The sequence below is a fragment of the Carlito syrichta genome, unplaced genomic scaffold (genome assembly GCF_000164805.1).
Source record: "Carlito syrichta isolate Samal-C Ts95f unplaced genomic scaffold, Tarsius_syrichta-2.0.1 Scaffold89697, whole genome shotgun sequence".
NCBI classification, from domain to species: Eukaryota; Metazoa; Chordata; class Mammalia; order Primates; family Tarsiidae; genus Carlito; species Carlito syrichta.
This window is the reverse complement of record NW_007033793.1, coordinates 252,553-278,068: the sequence shown is the minus strand read 5'-3', so window position 1 is coordinate 278,068 and position 25,516 is coordinate 252,553. Positions and strand designations below refer to the sequence as shown.

Genomic DNA, 25,516 nt, shown 5'->3' with positions numbered 1-25,516 from the left:
GGGGGGGGGGGGGGGGGGGAGAGAGAGAGAGAGAGAGGAGCGCCCGCGGTGGAGGGAGATTACTGTCTTAGTCAAGTAACTAGTATAACACTGAGCAAAGAAGCAATTACACTAAGATGTCCTAACAAAGTGAGCTGAATATACACATATACATTAAAAGACATTTCTTACTGCTAAGTGACTAGGAAAGTAATACTTTTTGAAATACTCAGATGTTCTTAAACACTTCCTAAACTTCAAAAAAGTCTGCAGAATTATGTCAACCCCTCTTTTTATGTTCTTACCTGTGTCATCTCCAGTTACAGCCATGATGGGCTTCTGCATACAGAACTGTCTTGTTTCCTCTACCACAGAACACATAAAGTGTTCTAAACTAGCAAGCATGTGCAGGATAAGCCGGAGTATTGACATCACAATGACATCACTAGCCTATCACTGCCATCAGTTTGCTTTGTCACAGGCGAGCTCACTGAAACCAAAGTCCTATAAAAACTCTTCCTGTAATAAACCACCTTAATGCTCTTGCTTCTTTTTTTTTTTTTTTTACATAAAAATCCCCTGAGATGGGCTCTGACAAAAAAAAAGTCTCACTGCATTAAAAGTTACATGGTTGTATCTTACAGAGATACTTTTTTCTTAATGTTGTGTCCAAGGTTTCCAGGTAAACATAGGAAGAATAAATCCTATATATTTTTCATCACTCATAGGAGAAAAAAATACCTGGGGATATAAATGCTGAGGATTAAAAAAAAGTGGCAATCAGCATACAAGTATTGTATTGCACAGATACTACAAAATTCACCAAACAGGAAATATCTAGCCACCTGTATTCACTTACTACATTTTTATTTGCTGAACCATTTGCTACAACACCATCAAATCCAGCTGTTCCTAAGGTAGCACAAAATTTGCTAATTTCACTTGAAGGGAGTACATATTGGAATTTTTAAAAATTTACTGTGTCGCTGTAATAAGTATTATATAGCATTCTTCCATAACTATTAGACTGAATCATATATGAACTTGCTGAAGAAAATAGTAATTTCATGTGATTCATTCTAATACATTAGTTTCCCAGATTAAAGCCCCTTGACAAAATGTGATTTTTAAAATACATAGATAAATTGCAATTACTATTTGTAAATATTAACATTTCAAACTTTATTTGGATCATTTAATGAAGGTTCAGCACATGAAGATCTAAATCATTATAGAACATTTAATGAGTACAGAGGTTAGACATAAAATTGGTGAATGTTCAACAGTGCAACATTATAACAGACTAGGGCCTGGAAAAACAATTATTTGCATTTCCACTGCACACACACACACACACAAATATATATATATGTCACTGAGTCCTTTTGTGCAAAGCCCACTCTCTTGTATGTTTAGAAATGAACTTGACTTTATGTCAATGAAAAGACATTCCACATTTTTGCCTTATTCATTAAGGAACATCTAGCAGGAACTTTACAAGTGTTTAGGAGGTAAACTGTCAGGGAGTATCCATGTTTCTAGTTATCCTCAGAGTACCTGAGAAGGTGCCTGGGATTTCAATTGAAGACATCCTAGCTAAGGAATAAAGCCTGGGACAATCTAGACATCAAGTCCAATCAGGGGCTCCATCAAGGACTCTTTGTTATCCTATCCTCACCTAAGTTTGGGTCCAAGGATACTATTAGTAAATTTTATTTCAAATTTCAGAAAGTTCAAATTAATTTCTGTCTCAATATTTCTTTAAATTAGCACACAGATGCTCAATAATTTTTTTTTTTTTTTTTGAGTTGGAGTCTCACTCTGTCACCCAGACGAGTGCAGTGGCCGCTCCCGGCCACCACAGCCTCGACCTGCTGGGCTCTGGCGATCCTTCAGCCTCAGCCTTCCAAGTAGCTGGAACTACAGGCATGCACTACCACACCTGGCTAATTTTTGATTTATTGTGGAGATGAGGTCTCGCCAAGTTGCCCAGGCGGGTCTCGAACCCGCAGGCTCAGGCAATCCACTCACCTCAGCCTCCCAAAGCGTGGGATTACAGGATGAGCCACTGAGCCCGACTTCAATAAATGTTAGTGTAAAAAAAAGTAGAGGAAGCAGCTGGGCATGATGGCTCACACTTGGAATCTCAGTTACTCAGGAGGCTGAGGTAGGAGGATCACTTGAGTCCAGGAGTTGGAAACCAGTCTGGGCAACATAGTGAGGCCCCTGTCTCAAAAAAACAAAAGGAGGGAGCTGAGTGTGGTGGTTTACATCTGTAATCCCAGCACTCTGGGAGGCTGAGACAAGAGGATTGCCTGAGTCCACGGGTTCAAAACCAACTTGACGAGACCTTGTCTCTACAATAAATCAAAAAATTAGCTGGGCCTGGTGGTGCACCCCTGTAGTGTCAGCTACTTGGAAGGCTGAGATGGAGGGATTGCCTGAGCCCAGCAGGTCGAGGCTGTAGTGGCCGTGAGTGTGCCACTGCACTCCAGCCTGGACAACAGAAACCTTGACTCAACAATAATAATAATAAATAATTAAGAAGGAGAGAAGTTGGCTGCTTGGTTGATTACTGCTATTAGTAAAGTGTTAATATACTCCCTGGACTAGTTAAACTCAATCAGCACATAGAACAAATAACATTTTCATAGAAGAAGAATATTTCACTTTCCTTTAGTAAATGCTTACTGAACATTTATCATATACCAGGTACAATACTAGGTACCAAGGATTCTTGTCCAAACGGAACTTAGCATCTAGGCAGAACACAAAGAACCACAATACAGTAGGGTATGTACCTGAGAGGGTACAGCAGGAACTCACGGGGGTTGCCTAAGCCAGATTTGGGAGATAGAGAAGGCTTCCTAGAAGAAGTGTCATCTAAGATGAAACCTGAATAACAAATATGAGAAGGGAAAATGTTCTTGTAAGGCAAATGGGTATTTGTGAAAAAGGCCTTAGAGAGGAGAGAGGGCAGAGCCTATCACAGGAAATGAAATACAGCTGCACTACGAAAGACTGAGCTGGGTAGGGAAGTAGCTAGTAAAGGAAGCAGGTTGACAACGAGCAAAGATGTGGGTCACAGGAAGGATTCTGGACTTCATCTAAAAGGTAACGGGAATTCATTGAACAGGTCTGGGTTGATACTATGGACTGAATATGTGTGCCTCCAAAATGTCCTAGGTTGAAATTCTAACCCCCAATGCCATAGTACTAGGAAGTAGGGTCTTTAGTAGGTGATTAGGCCATGAGGGTAGAGCCCTCATGAATGGGATGAGTAACCTTGGAAACGAGGCCTCAGAGAGCTCCCATGTCCCTTCGGTCATGTTAGGACATGTAAGAAGACAGCTGTCTATGAACAAGGAAGTGACCCTCACGAGACACTGAATCTGCAGCCACCTTGATCTTGAACTTCTAGCCTCCAGAACCATAAGAAATGTTTGTTGTGAAAGACACCCCATCTATGGTATTTTGTTATAGCATCCTGAATGGACTAAGACACACAACTAGATGTGCACTGAGAAGTACCACTCGAAACTGCAGAATAGCGAGTATAATGTAGAAAAAGAATGTTGGAGGCAAAAACTTTTATTTTTAAGAAATATCAGCTGGGCTCGGTGGCTCAGCCTGTAATCCCACGCCTTGGGAGGATGAGGTGAGTGGATTGCCTGAGCCCGCGGGTTCGAGACCCGCCTGGGCAGCGAGACCTCATCTCTACAATAAATCAAATCAGCCGGGCGTGGTAGCACATACCTGTAATTCCGGCTACTTGGAAGGCTGAGGCGGAAGGATCGCGGGAGCCCAGCAGGTCGAGGCTGCAGTGGCCGGGAGCGGCCACTGCACTCCAGTTTGAGTGACAGAGTGAGGCTCCAATTCAAAAAAAAAAAAATCAGTAGCTCCGAGAAGCACTGTGAGGCATGATGAAGGAGTCTTAATCTGAACCTGAAGTATCAAAACACTGAGCCATGAAGGGAGCTGCTGCCTGTGACACGATTCAGAAGAGCAGGAGACTGTAGCTTGCTGTGGTAGCTCAGGGGGATGGTCGGGGGATGGCCCTGCATCAAAGCAATGACAGGGTGGTAGAAGCATGTGTGGCTTAGCTGCGGGGAAGAATCTACCAGTGACTTTGGTTGGAGAAAGTGGGAAGAGCAAGGAATGACATCCAGGTCTCCAGCATGACACAGCTGAGCAGATAGGAGGTCCCTCACTGAAACAGGGCAGGGACAGTAGATTTATGGAGTCAGAGACATGTGCAAGGTATCTCAGGAACCAGCTGGAGTCAAGAGCAGTCACAGTGGACTGTAGCCACGGGGGGTGCGGTCATCCAGGGAGAGCACTCAGGTCAAATGGGAAGAGGGCCTGGGTACAAGCCCAAGAAGCAATATAGCCCTCAGGAGAGGGGCAGAGGAAAGGAGACTGACGGAGGAGAAGAGAGAGAAGAAAAAGCAAGGAGAGTGCAGTTTCAGGGAGGCGAGGGAAGCAGAAGTCAGCAAAAGATACAGCTGAGGAATCCATTCAGATAAGCACTGAAAATCCAGAAAGAAGTGGATAGGATCTTCCACTGAGATGAAGAGAAGAAGGTGGGTGGGAAGTATTGTCTTTTAGTTCAGGAAAGCAAAGATAAGAATCCCACTGACCTTGCTGTATTTAACACAGAACTAGAGCTCCTGGTCACTATCAGTTCAGAAAAGAGGAAGTGAAAGAAAAAAAAAAAGACTGGAAGGAAAGAAACAGAACTTCATTGTTTGCATATGGTATAAACATTTACAAAGAATTTGCAGACTGACTCACAAAGAATCAGCATATTACTAGAAGTAATTAAGAGTTTAGCAAGGATAATGGATAAAAGACAAACTTTTTTTAAACCTAAATATCAGGCCAGTACGTGGCTCAAGCCTATAATCCCAGCAGGGTGAGAGGATTGCCTGAGCTCAGCCTGGGCAACTTGGTGAGATCTCATTTCTACAATAAATTTTTAAAAAATTGTCCAAGTGTGGTAGCGTGTGCCTGTAGTTCCAGCTACTTGGAAGGCTGAGATGGAAGGACTGCCTGAGCCCAGCAGGTCAAGGCTATGGTGGCCGTGAGTGTGCCACTGCACTTCAGCTTGGGCAACAGAGTGAGACCCCAACTCAAAAACAAAACAACAACAACAAAAAACTATTTGTACACTAGCAACAACTAGAAAATGTAACAGAAAAATAAGGTGCCACTTATAATTACAACAAAAATCATAAAGTATTTAGGAGTCAACTGAACAAAAAATATGCAAGATCTTCACAGAGAAAAAATTTTAAATGTGAAAAGAAGTAAAATAAGATATGAATAAATGAGACAATCTATGGTTTGCAGTAGGTCTGCTTGCCAACATTAGAAAGACTTCAGTTCTTCCTAAACTAAATGCAATATCATCACTGGTTTTCTTATTACTACTCACAAACTGAAACTCATTCTAAATGCATATAAGAGAATAACAGATCAGAAATAGTTATATCAGCACTAAAAAGAAAAAAAAAGACAAAGAAGAGGAACTTGTTCTGGGAGATGGCAAACCAGTATGGCATAACAGAAAAAGATGGATGGTGCAGGCTTAGAGCTCTGAGACAGGTTCATGTGCACATCAAATCCTGTTATAGGGCTAAGGGTGTCCCATAACTTAATGAGGAAAGGACAAATCATTGGCAGTGGAGCTCCATAGGTAGAGAAAAAATTAAAAATGGATTCCCATTAAATACTATAAACAGAGGTAGATTCCAGATAGATTAAGGGACCAATTGTAAAAAGTAAAATTATAAAGCTAATAGAAGACAATATATAATTAATTATATATTATATTAAATATATGATGAATTATATTAATATAATTATATATTATATTGATTATAATAAATATGTTTAATTATATAATAGAATACTTAACATATAATAGAAGACAATAAATATCTTTGTGACTTGTGAAAAAAAAGAACTTTTTTTTCCTTTTCTTTTTTGAATGAGTCTCACTCTGTTGTCCAGGCTGGAGTGCAGTGGCATGGTCACGGCTAACAGTCTCGACCTGCTAGGCTCAGCCTCAGCCTTCCAAGTAGCTGGAATTACAGGTGCACACCACAACATCTGGCTAATTTTTTGATTCGTTGTAGAGACAATGTCCTGCCAAGTTACTCAGGCTGGTCTCAAACCCCTGGGCTCAGGCAATCTTCTCACTTCAACCTCCCAAAGAGCTGGGATTACAGGTGTGAGCCACCGTGACTGGCCATAAAAAGAGTTCTTAAATAAAACCACCAAAGCACAAACTTACATGTGTTGTATGTAAAACTTTAAAAAAAAATAAAAACTCTGTGTTGAAGTATCAAGTTTGCAGTTGATTTTTACATGCAACCAAGATAAAATGAGAATAAATATTCTTTAAGATTATTCATTTACAATACAAGGTTCAGGAGCATGGGGGATATATAACAGGTGGTTTTAGTTTACCATCTAAAAGAAAACATAGTGCTGGGTAATTACTATGGTTTTTTACTCCATAAATGCCACCACTTTGGTTCTTTACATGCTTTTATTATAGTCCACACTAACCCCCAGAACACAAGAGTAAAGCTAATTGTTAAGAGATCAATCAATTATAATCTGCTTTTTCTATACTTGTATGACTTTCAGACTAAAAGAAGTGGCATTACTTTCCTTAAAATTAGTGCTATGAGTCCCAGGCAAATGGGTCAAGAAGAACGGAATTACATTAAAACACAAGATTTTTGAAATTTGAATATAATACACTTAGTATGCTTATCATAAGCACAACTGAATGAAATTAAAATATGTATAACTCAAGTTCAATTGAAATATTAGGTAACCCTAAAAGCTTGAGGCCATATCTCAACTGTTCATTTTGCTACTGTCAGCTTTCATAAAAGCTAGAATAAGTATCTCAGAATCCTAATATACTAAGAATGGTCTTTTTTTAAAAATCAGCATTTGTTTTGAAATGAGTAGTCTAGAAATTAGATTTGAATATAACAGCTGGGGGGAAAAACCCAAAGTTGGGGCATCATGGACTAAATACTTAAATCCTCACAGGTTAGGTAATAGGATTATACTAGGTACAGCATCTGTACGCCCAAATGAAGGATATTTACTTAATTTAAAAAATTAATTTATGAGGTTGGACACAGTGGCTCACTCCTATAATCCCAGCACTCTGGGAGGCTGAGGCAAGAGGATTGCTTGAGCCCAAGATTGCGGGACCAGCCTAGGCAACATAGCGAGAACTCATCTCTACAAAAAATAAAAAAATTAGCTGGGTGTGGTGGCTAGCACCAGCTACTTGGGAGGTTGAGGGAGAAGGATCCTGAGCCCAGGAGGCTGAGGCTGTGGTGAGCCATGATCACACCACTGCACTCCAGCCTAGGTGACAGAGTGAGACCCCATATCAAAAACAGACTCCCCCCAAAATAAACAAAAATCATTTATGTTTCCACCTCCCTTTTTCTGGCATGCTACCCTGAATTTGGGCTTTCTTTAAAGTCAGTAAAACCTGCTAAAATGTGCAGATGATAGAATTGCTGCTTAATATACTATAATATTTATTTTTAAACCTTAAGTGCCCCCATCCCTGCCCCCAATCTACCTTCTGTAAATGTCAGAAAACTATCAAATCCCACCAAATGGTGTGCTATAGGAATCCACAGGTATTCTAAACATATTAGATTAATAAAATATACCTTGAACAACAACCTGGCTGCCTGGGACAAAGAACTGCTGTGTGCCATCGGCTGATGGCGCTGCGTACTGTACAATTGTGGCACCTGGCGGAGGAGCTCCTGAGTTTGTCATTGTTAATGCCTGCAGTCCCTGCACACCATCAGATCCTGGGTTAGAAATCTGGATTGCTCCACCTTGGGCTATAGCAACTTAATAGAAAAGAAAAGAAGTATTAGAGAGTTTCAAGATTTATGTTTAATCATCTCATATTGGAAGAACATACTCTGGGTCTGTTTATTACCACTGCTTCTGATTCTCAAGTTGCCCTTCTGTTTTCTTTCTTTTTTTTTGAGTTGGAGTCTCACTCTGTCACCCAGGCTGGGTGGGCAGTGGCATGCTCTCGGCCACTGCAGCCTCGACCTCTGGGCTCAGGCGATCCTTCCGCCTTAGCCTTCCAAGTAGCTGGAACTACAGGCACGTACCACCATACCCAGTTAATTTTTTGTTGTTGTTTATTTATTGTAGAGATGAGGTCTTGCCAAGTTGCCCAGACTGGTCTCAAACCTGCGGGTTTAGGCAGTCCTCTCACCTCAGCCTCCCAAAGTGCTGGGATTATAGGCGTGCACCACTATGCCTGGCTGATTCTCAAGTTGCCCTTATTTTCTAAGCTGAATAGGTAAGGAACATCTGCTTCTTCACGAGGTAATTCTCTAAAAAGGCTTATAGGCACTTGAAAAACCTTGATGATCAGAATTGTTTGAAATACAGAGAGTCCATGGAGCTTTCTTCCTCCTTAGCATCCATTTATCTAAGTTAAAATTAAGAGGAGGAGCAGAGAAGTAGACAGGGAAAGAGTCCAGCTCCTTGCTTGTCTCCATCCTCTCAGGCATTTTTAGTGATCAACAGCATTCTTCTAACATTTAAGAAATGCTCAGTGACATTTCTGTTGAGTATTGCAATGACAATAAATCTGTACCTTCATTCAGCTAACTACTTTTCTAGTTTATCAGCAAGAGAAAGTAGCTTTAAGGAAATACATATCATATTTTTGGTTAGAAAGCTGAAGTCTACAAACCTGTGTAGCCTTTATCAATGACTATGTCAGGAGAATCCTGAAACATAAAATGTTAAGTTGGAAAAGTCCTTGAAAGGATTTGTACTTCAATAATTACCCCTCCCAAATGTCTTGAATGACTATAGCTAATGGCAACAAACATGAGTTATATGTCCTCTAAATACTGAGATTTGTCAGTCATGTTTAAAAGTTAACATACTAACTTAAAAATCCAAAAGAACAATTGATCAGATGTTTTAAAATTTCACCCAAATAGACAAGTAAGTACTGTTTAAAATATCTGAGAAGTCTGTATATACCATAAAGATTATAACTGCATGTTTTAAATGGTATATACTAAGTGAAGCCAAGGGCTATACTTTTTTAAAAAATCATAAAAACTAGCTAACTAGTTTACAATGAAGATTTGAAAAAAAAAACACATCACCAGAATAACACCTATAAATAAATATAAATGTTTTACAGGAACATTATAGTAGTGTTTAAAATAGACTCTGAATATTTTCAAGTCATTCCCAAACATTTCAATGGCATCTAAGCAAAAGGCCATTTAGGTAATAACCTTACAGGACAAACTTATCAGAACTATGAAAAGAGTAACAACAACAAATTTTCAGTTCTTTGACCTAAGGTTCCAGTGCCTGACACGGAAAGATGGGGTCATATTTTTCAAAAGATTTCCATACAGATGCGTTCTCTGTGTTTTAGTTCACTGAGAGGTGAGTCTTACAGTGGGAATGACTGACTGAAGAATCAGTTACAGAATGTCAACAGTGCTGAGGTTGAGAAATCCTGATGTAATATCACTTTATCTGGCTCATTAGATCATTATATTCTGTACACATTTTAAAAACAGGATATTTTTAAACCACAACTCTCCAAATACTTCACAGGTCTCAGGATTCAGCCCTCACAATAAAAGGGTTTGGGAGAGAAAAATAGTGTTTTAGAGAGAAAAGCCAAAGTCAGTAAAAGGACCGAGTGGTAGAAGCACAAAGCCTAGCACAGAGCAGGACCCCGATAAATAAAATGTCTGTATTAGGGACAGCTTAAACCACATATGGATCTAGAAGAGTTAAAGGAGACATGATTTCAAATTCCCATTAGAGAACTCAATTTTCTAACACTAATACAATGACCATGCTTTTGAACTAGTTAATCTGAGGTGAGAGCAGTCGCCTCCAAGGGTAAAAACCATTAAACAGGTAAATAATAACGAGCTTTATTTTCTTTTTTCTCTTCTTACTTTCTGTTTGCTTCTTATGTCCTTTTTTCTATTTTAATTTTTTTTTCTTTTTCTGTAATGTTTCCCCATGGTTCCAACTAAAACTTCTTTGCTTTTACACTATGAACAGCTGACATATGAAGAATGTTTCTCTTGTCATTTTATATTCTGGTGAAATCATTATATAATTAAACGTAGAAAACAAAAGCTAAATACACACACGCACACACACTCACACTAGTTGGCTCTAGGGGGAAAACGTATCTACTGCTAAATCTCATACTTTAGCTCTCATTTTTTTTAATGCCAAAGGTGCTCTTGATTTTGCTGTTATCAAATGACAAAGGACCTTCCCTTTCAAAATGTTCTCTCTTATTTGACAATAAACAAGATTTCCCAATGCTTCAGGATCCTGGAAAAAGGATTTGTGTGTGCCTATGTGTATTCCAAGATTTGAGGAGAAAACTTCTTAGGGGTCAAAATATTTGAGGATACCATAACGTGTTTTCAGTAAACATAAATCAAGATAAATAGTAAGAAAAAATAAGATGAAATTAACTGACTAAATCTAGATACACCTTCTATTTCAGCTGATGATATATTTTTAAAATTTTATTATGGAAGTGTACCAGCAGACATAAAAATAGGGAATTTTTGGTCATCCATTTCCCCTGCCCATTCACCCTCTACTCTTATTTTTTTAATGGTCTGAATTATTTAAAAACAAATCTCAGACATCAATGTATAGCTGATTGTTTTAAAATAAAATGATCAGTACATATCAAGGCCATGGGTGACCGACGAAAATAAAATATCTTTGCATTTCCCACTAATTTTACTCTAGGATAAGCTTTATTAATGTTCTCCTGGAATGACACGTGCAAAAATGACTGCACACATTTTTGCTGACAATAATGAAGATCTATGGAATACTGATTGGTACTCAAGTAGAAGTATCTTTTAATTTTAGACAATATACATACTTCATAACATTACATAAAATACAAAATGAAATAATAGAATATAATTTCATAACACCTAAACTGAATTAAAACTGGAGAGATAGATTATACAATCAAGTAAATTCTTCTTCAGTTTCCATTATCTAATTGATTCAAGCCTGCCGGGGTGCTATATGCTCACAGTAGTTGTGAGTGGAGGCTAGGCTCTGTTGTCCTTGGTTGCTCAGGTAGTTACCTAAGTAAACTTTTTTTTGTTAAAACTCTCAGGTGGACTACACCCCATAACTTATTGTTTATTTTAAAGACGTGGGGTACAGCTCAAGGTTAGGTACATAAGTGGTTATCGTGCAGGTAAAGTTTGTACACCCCATAAGTAAGCAGGTCACTCAGTACCTACTTGTTGAACACAATGACTGACCTTAAATTAAGAAACAGTTTGTCAGCCGGGTGAGGTGGCTCACACCTGTAATCCCAGCACTTTGGGAAGCAGAGGCAAGAGGATTGCCCAAGCTCAGGGGTTCGAGACCAGCCTGGACAACTTGGTGAGACCTCATCTCTACAGTAAATCAAAAAAATTAGCCAGGTATGGTGGCAAGCACCAGTAGTTCTGGCTACGTGGAAGGCTGAGGTGGAAGGATCACCTGAGCCTAGGTCAAGGCTGCAGGTAACCATGAGCATGTGAAGGCACTCCAGTCTGGGCGACAGAGTGAGACTCTGACTCAAAAAAATGAAAAGAAAAGAAAGGAAACAGTTTGTCTAGATAGTTAGCTTTAGCTGGTTACATAACATCTTTATCCACATCCTTCCATAGTCATAATATTTAGTAGTAACTCAAGTATGGTTTTCCTACCCCCAACTTACCATAAAACATGGTAACCAGGATGGTATCATATTAACTACTCCAATCAATAAATTTTTTAAAAATTCCTGAGACACAAAGCTGTGCTTAGAAATCTGCTACTTCCAGGCTGGGCGCAGTGGCTCATGCCTGTAATTCCAACACTTTGGGAAGTTGAGAGGATTGCCTGAGCCCAGGGGTTCGAGACCAGCCAGAGCAACTTGGCAAGTCCAAGACTGAGGCAGAAGGATCACCTGAGCCCAGCAGGTCAAGGCTGCAGTGGCTGTGAGTATGCCACTGTACTCTAGCCTGAACAACAAAGGGAGACTCCGACTCAAAAAAGAAAGAAAGAAAGAAAGAAAGAGAGAGAGAGAGAGAGAGAGAGAGAGAAAGAGAGAAAGAAAGAAAGAAAGAAAGAAAGAAAGAAAGAAAGAAAGAAAGAAAGAAAGAAATCTGCTACGTCCATTACTCATTGCCATTGAGCACTTACCTCCAATTACTTTAATATAATTAAATATAATTAAACATAATTAAAATAAGAGGAATATTATTTATGGAATAAAAATTCAAGAATGTTGGTAAAAAATTGAACTTAAAAGCTAATATTAAAGTCCTGTATAATTATTAAGGAAGACAGGAAAGATGAATTTAAAAAGGGTTGACTGTATGCTGGGTAAAAAAGAAAACAAAAGGCATATAAAACTGAAAAGACTGGGCTATGGTGGCTCAGCCTGTAATCCCAGCACTTTGGGAGGCCGAGTCGACTGGATTTGCTTGAGCCCACGGGTTCAAGACCAGCTCAGGCAACTTGGCAAGACCTTGTCTCTACAATAAAATAAAAAATAGCCGGGCGTGGTAGTGCGCGTCTGTAGTTCCGGCTACTTGGAAGGCTGAGGCAGATGGTTCACCAGAGCCTAGCAGGTCGATGCTGGGGTGGCCATGACTGTGCCACTGCCCTCCGGCCTGGGCGACGGAGTGAGAGTCCAACTCAAAAAAAAAAAGAGAGAAAGAAAGAAAAGAAAACTGAAAAAAAAGAGTTCAAGACCAAATGAGGAAGTCGAATTTATATAATGTTTCATCTGAGCTCTCTTTTGCTTGATGCTATATATTTATTTATTATTATTTTTTAGAGACAGGGTCTCGCTATGTTGCCCAGGCTGGTCTCTAACTCCTAGCCTCAAATGATCCTCCTACCTCAGTCTCCCAAGTAGCTGGAACTACAGGCACATACCACCACACCCGGCAATGCTATGTATTTTTAATCCTACAACTTGTACATACTAGCTACTTAGAAGATATAAACATGTAAATATTTAATTAATTATATTTAAAACCATTCTTATTCCAAATTGCAATAAAAACATTCATAAATAAAATCTTACTGCATTAACTTGAAAAAGAACAAGAGATTGGTTCCAATGAACTCTCAGGTTTAAATTCAAAAGTGACCACAAAAGAGAACCTATGAGTACCTGTGCCTTAAAAGACAAGAGGGGCATGCAGCGGCAGACTGAACATTCTATAAGGAGAGCAGCCACACCAAGGTTAAATGCCAGGCTTATATGTGAAATAGTAACAAAGGAAAATTCAAGTGGAATCACTATTAAGAACAATAAATGCAACTGCATTTCCTTGAGAATATGTAAGCCTATCATGGGCTAATTCCCTTTATGAAGAAATGGAATCAGTGTTTATTCATGAGTCTTCTGAGAATTCTGAATTATTTAAGCAGTTTACAAAGTTCACACTTATCTTTTCACAACGGTGCAATTTGGACTGACCCACTTACCTTTAGTGTATAAGGATTCCAGGAAAGATGAGTTAACAGAAACCCATTCTAATAAGGTGCCTAGTAAAATAAAGTAGCAGTGGGCAGAGACAAGGGTATGTGGGGGAAAAAAAACTGAAGTACTGAGTGAAAGTCCTTAATTGGTAAGGAAAGAGGTCAGGTACAGTAGAGTGGAGGACAAAAAACCCTTTGTCTTAAGAGACAATTTAACAGATTAAGAAACTTCCAACATTTTAACTTATTTAGTTTCTTTTACAAATTCACTTATTTGATGCTTATCTTAAACGTCTTATGCATCAAGTAACTGCTCATTCAAAGACTATGTCAACTACCATTCTTTTCAGATATATGCTCCTGAGATAAAACAGATTTTCTTTTTCTCCAAGTTGGAGTCTCACTCAGTCGCCCAGGCTGGAGTGCAGTGGCACACTCACGGCCACCCCAGCGTCGACCTACTAGACTCTGATGACCCTTCTGCCTCAGCCTTCCAAGTAGCCAGAATTACAGGCATGCGCTACCACTCCCGGCTCATTTTTGATTTACTGTAGAGATGAGGTCTTTCCAAGTTGCCTGGGCTGGTCTTGAACCCACTGGCTCAGGCAATCCACTTGCCTCGGCCTCCCAAAGTACTGGGATTACAGGCTGAGCCACTGAGCAAGGCCTAAAACAGATTTTCTTTGACCAGAATCACTTAACTGATAGGCAACACACCTATCATTAAGATGGGTACTTCCAGTGAAGATTCACAGGTACAGCTCACCCACTTGGTGTTGTAATTATGAATCCCTACCTATGTTTGGTTATTTTTCCTACCCCCTGGGGAGTAGCCTACTCCAACTTTCATTTCTTAGTTTTTGTGATAAAAAATAAGTTGAAATAAAAAGTTGACAAATAAGCTGTAATAATAATAAAAAGCAAAGTTTAGGAGAAAGTCACCCAGGATAAAAGTCAAAGAAAAAAATTAAATCCAAAAAAAAATTGTAATAAAAGGTTATGAAAGAGTCTCAAAAAAAAAAAAAAGAAAAGAAAAGAAGAAAAAAAAAAGCTCCAGAAGTTCTAGTAAAATAAACTCCTCTATTCTAAAAACCAAAGGACACCAATAGTTGTTTCTATTTCTAGGTATTTAGGAATAACATTAAAGCATTAATATCTAAGTTATTCCTAGTAAGAAATATGATTAATAAAAATGAGTCTGGTGTGTGTGTGTATGTAAATATATATTTACCCTCCACATAAAGTAAATGTCTTGTAAAAAATGTAAATGTTAGTATTCATTTGTCAAATGAAAGAATTACCTATATAAACAAGTATCACTAAATGTTCCAAAAATGCGTTTTTAACAAAGGAAATATTACATTGTGTGAGCCAGCAATGGCAATTTTTTCCTGCAGACAATGCACATAGAACAACTACAATTTCCCATTAAAGTAACCTCCACGATCATACTGTACAGGCCCAAATTAAGAAACTTAAGTAGGAAACAGTTCATGTCCTCTTTCATGGCAAACAGAAAGCTCTGATTCCTCAAGATACAGTTTTCCAGTTCTCAGCCAGAACTCCTGGCCCTGTTCCTCCCATCCCCACAGACACATAGGGTGAGGTTTATCACCAAGCCCCCTGCTGTAGGCAGGCACCAAGGGCACAAGGAATAAAGGCACTGGAGCTGACTGGGGAAACAATATAAAGAACACACATGAGACTCGGCCACAGCCAACTCTGCCATGTCAATGGCAGTATGCACCCTCCCCACCCCATTTATTCTGTTATCTCCTTTTGTCTTCATACTAACCCCAGAGTCTGACAATTCAGTATTATTCCCACTTCAAAGACTAAAACCTGAGATGTGAATTTAATAAAGCTCTGTGCCATGACTGTTGAGTTAGCAAATGGTAGAAACAGGGTTCCTTCCTCACATCCTCTCCAGCTTCAACATTCTCTCAACCTCCTACATTTTCACAATGTCACATTTTCAGTTAATCTAGGCAAATTAACCAACAGCATCCACTTCTCTGCCACCTTGAAGGGGATCACTGTATCTACCAGAAGGCCTGCGTAACACCTGGAAATGCTCGCCGAACATCAAGACGACAGAATTTCTGATCGTCCTCCCCACCTTAAGAAGTCTCAGCAACACACCAGTAGTTATTTCCAACTTTTCTCCATCAGACACAAACAGCAAGTGATGACATGTGGACACCCACTGAGGAAATGGATGAAGCTCTGCCCAAGACCAGAGCTGACCAACCAGGAGGCTCTAGCAGCTCTGGGGGACCAAGGGGATGAGGGGCTCAGCACTCTTATAACCTGCTGAGGCAAACCAGCCAGCAAACTCTGATTTGTAGTTCTAAAACCCACCATAGACTCTCAGTGGGACAGCCAAAAAAGCATAAAACAGAGAAGTAGCAAAAGAGAAATGACAGTGTAAACCTCATGGTCTAGTTCTTCCAAAGATTGACTTTGCACATGTCCCCTCAGCGCCCTGTAGAGACTGTGAATGATCTACACACACCCCAGTTCTGCTGGGTATCATGGTAGGAGATACCCAAAATTACCAAAGGAAAATGCATTTAATCGTTTAATATTGCAAATCTACCACCACCACAAGAAAAACTCTACAAACTCCAAAAATTCCAGGTCTTCCCATATACGAAAGAGTATAGCTTGTTTTAATAGCCATGTCTTAAATTAAGACTTGAGGGTTTTTTCTAGGTATTGTTACTTTTTAAAGGAAAACGAAAATATATATTTTATTTGGCCAAACACAGTATTTACTATCACATATATTTCAGAACCTTAGTAGCTTCCCCTTATCTTTTCTCTCACTTTTTCTTTTCTTCCTAGCTCTTGTTGGTTTTTTTCCCCCCCACTATTTCTATGTATCAAGTGTTCTTGATTTGGGGGGAGAAAACTAGTGCTTTAATTAGAGCAAAAAGCACAGAATTATCAGTTCATTAAAATGCACAAGACTAAATGGGAATGTATCTGTTTATTTAAGCTTTCAGTGTGCAAAAATTCAAATAAAATGATCTATCCAATTGCTACAGTTTTAAAAATTAAGTCTTTTTTTTTCCATTCTCTTTTAGGAAAAACTGCAGCACAAATAAACACAATAGAGAGTAGTAAAAACAGAATTACATTTAAAACAGAATTTTTAAAACTTTTAGATTAGTAAGTATAATAGGAAATTGTTGGTAACAAAAGCCAACCAAGAATAAAATACAGACATATTTATCTTATGTTGCATGCATCATAAAGACAACAAAAACAGAAGGTTTTGCTAGAGATTAATATAAACACAGAAATAGGAAAACCCTCCCTTAATTTTTATCTGCAAAATTTCTTCTATTTTCAGCAATAAAAATTTTTGCTTTTCAAAAGTATATGTCAGTACAAATCTCTCAGTTCTTTAACATGTACTTTTCATTCTATGATACACAGTTTAGGTATTAATGATGCATTTTTAAATGAAACAGTTTAATGCCAAAACCCAAGTTCCTTCAGTGTAACTAAAGCTAGCACCATATGGTATCATATCGCAGCATACATACTGTATTGCCCCGTGCTAGTCTGATATATGCTAGTCGGTACTGCCATGGTAGCGATGTTAGGTGGCGTTCCTTCTTCCTCTGATTTTTCTTCTTCAATCTTGGAAACACCAGGCACATCAGAGGACAGTTCATTCAGTATTTTTCTAAAATATAATTTAATAATATAAATAACTAAGATATATAAATGAAAAGCTATAGTAAAGCTATAAAGGAAAAATTGGTTTGATATATAATTATTCCACCTTTTAGAGAAAAGTATCATTACAGTAGGAAATTTAGTTAACTTACCTATAAGAGGGTCTTCGTGAAAGGATTTCTCTACGTTTATGAGAATCAATTACACCTTCTGATTCTGCAGACTCATCTGTCTCTGCAATTGTTGCTACCTATAATACAAGATTTTCTGAAATACATCATAGAATAGATGAAATCCTTCATTCAAAAAAAAGGTAGTTAAGGTCCTGTCTACGTGTGTAGCACTGAGCCAGGTGCTGTGGAAGCAACCAAGCAACAGAGCACAGTGGACCTGCACTCAAGGAGCTCATGACCTGGCTCAGGAAAGGATGTGCAGGCAAACACATCTAAGCTGTAAGACAAATGTGTGTGGCAGGACTGGTGCGGAGAATACATGCTTCCAAGATGCGATGGAAAGGGTAGCTGGAACATCAAGTGAGGCTTTGCAGGCAAGGATGAAACAAGAAATACATCAGGCCTAAGAGCCTCAACATGAAAGTCCCTTACAGATCCAGCAGGGAGGGAGGGAAAGCGTAGCGGAGGCAGAGGAGAGAGTCTCAGTCCCACTGTGCCTCACACCATCACAGCTGACCCGAACCAGGTCTTCACATTAGCCATTCAATAGGCCCAAAGAAGAAAGAATATTTAAGTAGACAGGTCAGTGAACAAGCCAGGCTAAAGTTTGTTACAAGGAGTAGGTTAGGGCTTGGTAGTAGGCCTTGAAGGCCCAAATAAGGAATTTCTCCTTAAAAGAATGGTCAGAGTTTTAAGCATGATTCATTTTTCAAATCAAGTAATAATTCAAGTAATTTTTCAAATCAAGTAATAATAATTTGATTATTAAAGAGAGTCAGAAAACTACAAAACAATGAATCTCTTCAACAACATGACTGCTGTCAATATTCACTTCTGAGGACCTAGGTAGCTGAGTTTACAAAACTCACCTTCATATTATAATTACATGGGCAATTGATTTGGGCAAAATAAAAAGAGCTTATTAAAATATCAGCAATGTAAGCAAGAATACATACTTCCCACCGCACATGGATGTGTGTACATATTCACCTACACATATGACCATGCATCTCTCATCATGAACACCCACACATGAGCACATGAACCCAATGAAAGAAATGAGGGAAAAAAGTATTGTTGCATCAAACAATCATTTATCACTACCAAACATTTATCACTTTACAATGGGCTTTCACACATCTGTCACATAATTACAACTTCTTTATGTGATGTAGGCTATTAATTTACTCATTTTTGAAAGGTGAAAACTAGAGTTTATGCAGGGAAATTAAGTGACTTGCCCATGGTCCCACAGGTAGGAATTCTAAGACAAGATCCACTGGCACCTATCTCTACAAAGACAATTAAATCATTCAACAAAAAAATGTTTAAGCCTGCTGAATATAAGTCAATGCTTCTAATACTGGTTGGGTTTAAAAAGGCTTAATACGGTTGGATGCGATGGCTCCCATCTGTAATGCCAGAACTTTGGGAGACCAAAGTAGGAGGATTGCTTGAGCTCAGGAGTTTAAGACCAGCCTGGGCAACATAGTGAGATCTTGTCCTTACAGAAAATAAAAAAAATTGGCCTGGCATGGTGGTACACGCCTATAGTTCCAGCTAATCAGGAGGCTGAGGAGGAAAGATCGCCTGAGCCAAGGAGATTGAGGTTATGGTGGCCATGATTGCACCACTGCACACCAGCCTGGGCAACAGAGTGAGACCCTGACTCAAGGGGAAAAAAAAGTCATAATACAAAGAAGAGGGTGGAGAGATTTTCTTATTTTATAATTAGTCGGAAAAAGAAACTCTTGGAATCAAGAATCATCAAAGAAAAAAAAGACAATGACAAGAATTATCCTTAAACTTTTAAGCAACACAAGAAAAAATATCTGTGCAGGGAAAAAAAGATTTTAATGCATGCAGATTTTTCACTTCAAGTATGTTGTAATCCTCTTCCTTATTCTGTGATAAATTATACTCAAATATACAGGAAAAGGATAAGACTATCTCTGTGTGTCTCATTTTTCCTCACAGATTTTGTCATCATTAGGTTCAAATAATTTCAGTATTTAAAGAATAATAACAAAGGACCTAAAAAAGGAACAAATAAATTCAGCAAAAAAGTATGCTTTAAACAACGCAAACTTAGTAATTTATATCTATTGATGAAAAAATGTTTTTACCTTCAAGAAATGTTAAGGATTTACTACCAAGCTTAATAATAATAAATAATAAAATACAAGTCTGGATCACAACAACAATAATAATCACATCTATAAGAGCCAAGTTTTAACCTGAGAGGGATACATAACTATGAACATAACACTGAAGTGACAATAATATCATATTACTTTCTAAGGATTATGTATAATGAATTCAAACTTAAATCTCTACCTAGTACTAATGTGAATATTCACAAAAACAGCATCAGTACTATAAGCTTTATATTACTATAATGCACATTTTCTATTACTTTCTATGACTGCATTTATCAGACATCTTCTCCAAAGAACCTTCAACATATTTTTAGGCACCACTGGAGAGCTTTACTAAATAAATCTAAGTTTGAGCACAGAATCCCAACTTGAAGGAGATATGAACTGCTCACCCGGTCATGACTCATTCTGCAAATTAAGAGCTGACAACCAAACTGCAGCTCTCAAGTCAAATCGATGTACCTAGCAGGGCATGATGTACTTTACACATAAAAAAGAAAATCCTCCAAACAGCTAATAAGAAGACTTGCACATAAAAGCTACATGAAGAAAGACAATGGAAAATGAATTAGCAAAAGAAAGTCAAAGGCCCAAGGAAGTCGGATAAATCACCCAGGAAGGAAGCTAACCTGAACAGTTTGTATCTGTGGTGACTGAATAACCGATGGCTGTGGTGTCTGAATTACTCCCTGGACATGCACAGTTTGGCCCGAAGGTAACTGCACTAGAGTTACAGCTGGAGAGCCTCTTCCGGTGCCTGATCCAGCTACAGAAACCTGCAAAAACGACCTTCATTGTAGATTAAAGCCGGACCTTTTTTTGTTGCTCGTATTTCTTTTTAAGAAATACCACTCACTGTGATGACTGGCCTGTTTCTCTTTTCTTTTTCCTGCTTCTGAGGATTGATGAACCAGCTGGGGTACTTACCATGAGGTGGTGGTTACTGTGCTGGAACAGTCATTCTCTGATGTGATAGATATTAAAGAACACATGCTCCTCACTTTCGGTGCCCATGCTTCGGTGGCTGAGAATGTTCCAGGCACAAAGTTCTAAAGCAGTTAAACTACCTCACTACGACCTCACGACTACTAACAGTGAGCCTTTTTTAGGCCAGAGTACAAATTACCCTCCCTAACTTAAGAGAAATTGGAGACAGAACTTAAATATGGTGAATTATTTTTGAATAAATGAAATGCTTGACACATGATAATCTAGTATTACTTTGGAGGTAAGCTGAGGCTCTGCCATTATACTCATAAAAATCGCTGTTACTTTTATGCCCCATCATCACAAAAAAGGCACAGCCCAAAGAAATTCCAGGACTGTTCCTCTCTGACCCAGAGCTGGCAAGGAGCTGGCAAGGCCTCCTGACACTCTTCCTCTCCCCCAGCTCCAGCATCCAAAGCCAGAGGAGCACTTAGCTTGGAGCCAAGAGAACAGTCATTTCCTAGTACTCTGAGCGCTTTCAACAGAGATTCGTATCAGCAAAACACAATACCTCCACACTCCCCTGGACACAACCCTGCCAAGTTTTCTAATGAGTAATCAACTCTGTTCTACAGGCCAGTGTGATAAAAACTTTGCCTCATTTTTCTAAGATTCATATACATTAAGACTTAAAGCAGTCAAAGACCTTGGAAATGAAATGAGCCACCAGTTTGTATCTTGGCTGGGAGTAGAACCAGAGGACCTCGAACAAGTTTTGAAGGAAACCTCCATGTATGATCTCGCTTTTTTTTTTTTTGAGTTGAAGTCTCACTCTGTCACCCAGACTGGAGTGCAATGGTCGCTCCCAGTCACCGCAGCCTCGACCTGCTGGGCTCCAGCGATCCTTCCACCTCGGCCTGCGTGATCTCACTTTAAGGAACATTTGTGATTTCCAACTTACACTAACAGACTTCTACTTATACAAATACCTTAAAATAAGTATTAAAAATTGGTTATAACAAGGTATGAGAGCCTGTCCCCATCCTTGATTTTCTCCCACCCCCCTACAGGCCTCATAACACTGCTACCTAAGAAACTCTTTCCTCTCACACCATACTAACCTGGCCAGTGGTTAGCGAATTGGAGGAGAATCCAATAGGAGTGTGTGAATGTGGGATAAAATGTCTCAGTTGTACCTGTATCTGGTTTCGCTTTGTATTTAAACAAACAAAAGGAAATAAACTTGTCATCATAAAAATGAAACAAAAAATTAAAATATATATTGCCAGGGCAAAGAAAAAAATTGGTTATAGAAAAAAACTGTAAGATGAATTGACATTATCATTCCCTTTGACAGCAAACTTCTCTGGCAATCCAAAAGTTAAAAAACATCTTTTTTCCATGTGAGAGAACCTCGGTGTTTAGCATTGTACTGAGTGCACCAGGGTGGAAAGTAGAATTAATAAAATTAACACCTAAGAGACAGCAGCACACCAAACAGTATAGGACTAAATGCTCCATTTTACAGGCCATGAATGTCACCGAAGAACAGAACAGAAAGATCATGATGGGCCTGAACAATAAGTGGAGGCTTTGCAGAGAACCAGGCCTTGATGTGAACCTGGATAACAGTGAGACAGAAAGTGAGAACCAGGGCAGAGGCAACCAACACACAGCCCCAAGGGCAGTTGGCCAGCCTACCCTAGAGGGTTACTGTCTATCTTAGATTTTGAGGGAAAAGAAATAGGTCATGCCATATGGAACCAGTGGATTTATCAATTATAAGTTAAAAAAACACAGATGTTCCCAGCACAAAAGACAACTTTGTATGAATTATAAAAAGCCATCCTCATGGACTAAAGGGGAGAAAGACATCCCTTTTATTCACACAACTGATACTCATGCATTTTAGTCTCAGGACACCTTTACACTTTTAAAAATTATTGATGACCTCAAAGAGCTTTTATGTGATTTACATTCAGTAGAATGTTAATAAGCATTTAATAATCAGATTTTAGGAAGGGAGAGCCCTGATGTGTAGCTTTTGCTGATTTTTGTGATGTAAATACTCCTTCTATGGTTGATTTTGAGCTACCAATGAATGACGTTAGACACAGAGTTGGAAAAAAACATACACAATTGTCTCCAACAAGCCAGTACAAGCCAGTTTCAGCTGGTTACATCTGTTAATCATTAACATATTAGCAAGTAAAACAGAAATTTTCACAATACCTAGTAACTCATTTGAAAATAACAATAATAAATCTGATTGGGCGTGATGGCTCATGCTTGTAATCCTAGCACCTCAGGAGGCTAAGGCAGGAGGACTGCTTGAGCCTGGGAGTTTGAGAGCAACTGGGTTGACACAGCGAGACCTCGTTGCTACAAAAAAATCTTTAAAACTTTGCTGGGCAAGGTGGCATATGCCTGTAGTCCCAGCTACTTGGGAGGCTGAGGCAGGAGGATCACTTGATACCAGGAAAAACTATGGTGAGCCATGATCATGCCACTATACTCCAGTCTGGGTGACAGAGGGAGACCCTGACTCAAAAATTAAAAATATACTAAAAAATTCATTACATGCAATATAAATAACATTTTATGAAAAACAATTACATTTTCCAAAACAAACAAAAAACAATGAGAAGAATGGCATTGTTTTACATTTTTACAAATTATTTTAATGTCTGGTTTAACTGAAGACAGGCAGTTATCATATCTGAATCTGCTGCAATATTTTGCTTTTGTTGGTATGTGATCTCACACACATATGTGATTAGAAAAGGGAAGAATATTATAATAGTGTATTCAGAAAAGCATGCGCAGTCTTCTTTGATACTATGCTAAAACTTGACAAGTGTTGTTTCTTAAAGGGTTGGTTGCAACGTGGAATCTGAAATCGTATCAGTTAGATTGAAATCTATTGATCTGTCTTATACTTTGGATGGGTCTTTTGCCCATGCAAGATTTTATAACATCAGGCAGTATTCAACTGGAAACTACTGGCTCACTGAGTTAAGTAGACCTTCCCAATGCGGACACATTTCATGACTCACTCAGAAATAATATTCCTTAAATCACCACCAAGTCCATCAGAAAACTCTATGAATATTGTGAAGCTCAAAATGGCAGATGCAGATTTCCAAAATTCAAAATTTTGGTGTAGAAGTTTGAATTTTAACACTAACAAAAAACACTGTCAGCTGTTTTCCTTGAAGTGACAAGCTCACTTCAGTTGTTTTTGAGAAAATGTCTTCAAGTTTGAATAACCATAGTTTGGCAACTAGTCATTCTTTTAAGAAAAATGATGTCCTGTGGAAAAATACCCAGCTAGTTCTCATTGCCACTCAAACAATTACACAAGTGCTCTTCCTCAAGAACACCCTGGGTCAGCACATAGAAGAAGAGCTTTCTGTGAACATCCCACTTCATGACACAGAATACTAACACAATGTGAACTCAGGGTTGAGATTTAGTGCAACCGATAATTTGTACTGCTTCAGTATTTTCCAGTTAAATACTGCTTGATGTTATAAAACCCTGCATGGATAAAAGACCCATTCAAATCCATAGATCAATGGATGCTAATCTAACTGATAGGATTTCAGATTCCATGTTGCAGCCAACCCATTAAGAAATAACACTTGTCAAGTTTTAGTGTAGTATCATAGAAGATTATCCATGTTTTTAAAAACAAGATATTATTCCTTCTGTATCTAATCACATACTGCTTCAGTTTCTTTCTTTCTTTTTTTTTTGGGCTGGAGTCTCACTCCATCGCCCAGGCTGGAGTGCAGTGGCACACTCACAGCCACCCCAATGTTGACCTGCTGGACTCCGGTGATCCTTCCACCTCAGCCTTCCAAGTAGCCAGAAATACAGGTGGCACTACCACACCCAGGTAATTTTTTATTTATTGTAGAGACAAGGTCTCCAAGTTGCCTTGGGCTGGTCTCAAACCCGCAGGCTCAGGCAATTCACTTGCCTAGGCCTCCCAAATACTAGGGTTTCAGGCTGAGCCGCCAAGCCCCACCTGACTATTGTTTTTAACAGTAAGTGAATGGGAGTGAAGAAAGCAATGACTACTAGTACAGTTTGGTGCCATTGACTTGATTCGTGCTAAGGTGCCAACAGCTTACCACTCCCCCACTCCCACCATTTTTGAACCATCAGTACAAATGTCGATTCAGAACAATGGGAGGGAAAAAACCTTAGCATCACTGTAAAAATTGTTTTGTCCTAGCAAATGTCTTGAAAGGGTCATCAGAATCTCTCCCAGGGATCTGTGTACCCCACCTTGAAAACAGCTACTCCATGCTAATATTCCTGGCTTTCAGCTTAAAGAGTAGAGTGTTCAGACAGGCTGAGATCTCACTCCATGGCCAGAATAATCGTATCCAGTAACTCTGACAGAGTTCATATGGCAGACACTGGCAAAATATAAGTTATACTTTATAACTTGCATAAAACAGAAAAAAGGCCAAAGAATATGAACACAGAGAAGGCTTGATTGCCCAGCTTCCATCACAGGAAGAGGAATGTGAACTTATTCGTGACCTTGTCCACTGGAGGGTGCAGTGCTCCAACATGCCTGCCTTTACCTACCACCATGCACATGAAGGATCTGCAGGGAAGGAGGGCATGAGACTCCTTTTCTAAATCTGCAGTCACGTGGCTAGATATTACTTTTCTTCAAATCAACAGACTTCTCTTTTTAGAATTAAGGAGCAGAGACACCTTGCCAGCCCAGTGGCTCTCAAAGTTTTTCTTTACTTTTTTCTAAACACAAAGAGTAAGACATCTGAAGACAATGAACTTGAAAGTGTAGGGGGCAACCCAAGAATACTACATGCATTCTCATAAACTGGACCTGTGGATGGAGATGGCAACTAGCACCCATGTTCGCTTTTTGTGGGGAGATGCCCGAGCTTGAAAGAAATCAGATTGTTTTGAATAACTGACAAACAATTCCACAAAGATTCATGGGTACCTGATAGGTATAAATCA

At 39.0% G+C, this 25,516-nt stretch overlaps 1 protein-coding gene across 13 annotated transcripts in view; it reads right to left on the bottom strand.

Moving 5' to 3' along the window:
- CREM (cAMP responsive element modulator) overlaps nt 1-25,516 on the bottom strand; it is a 62,173-nt gene that overhangs the window by 17,050 nt on the left and 19,607 nt on the right. For 3 of the 13 annotated variants that reach the window (XM_008058237.1, XM_008058243.1, XM_008058223.1), the window contains exons 2-5: nt 20,212-20,358; nt 17,403-17,500; nt 17,115-17,257; nt 7,698-7,886 (exon numbers count right to left, since the gene is read on the bottom strand). In XM_008058237.1, the coding sequence (XP_008056428.1) occupies nt 7,698-7,886; nt 17,115-17,257; nt 17,403-17,500; nt 20,212-20,358 (577 nt within the window). Of the gene's footprint in view, nt 1-284; nt 362-7,697; nt 7,887-17,114; nt 17,258-17,402; nt 17,501-20,211; nt 20,359-20,509; nt 20,620-25,516 lie in introns of those variants that run through there. The other 10 variants (XM_021712388.1, XM_021712391.1, XM_021712397.1 and 7 more) reach the window with 7 other exon arrangements.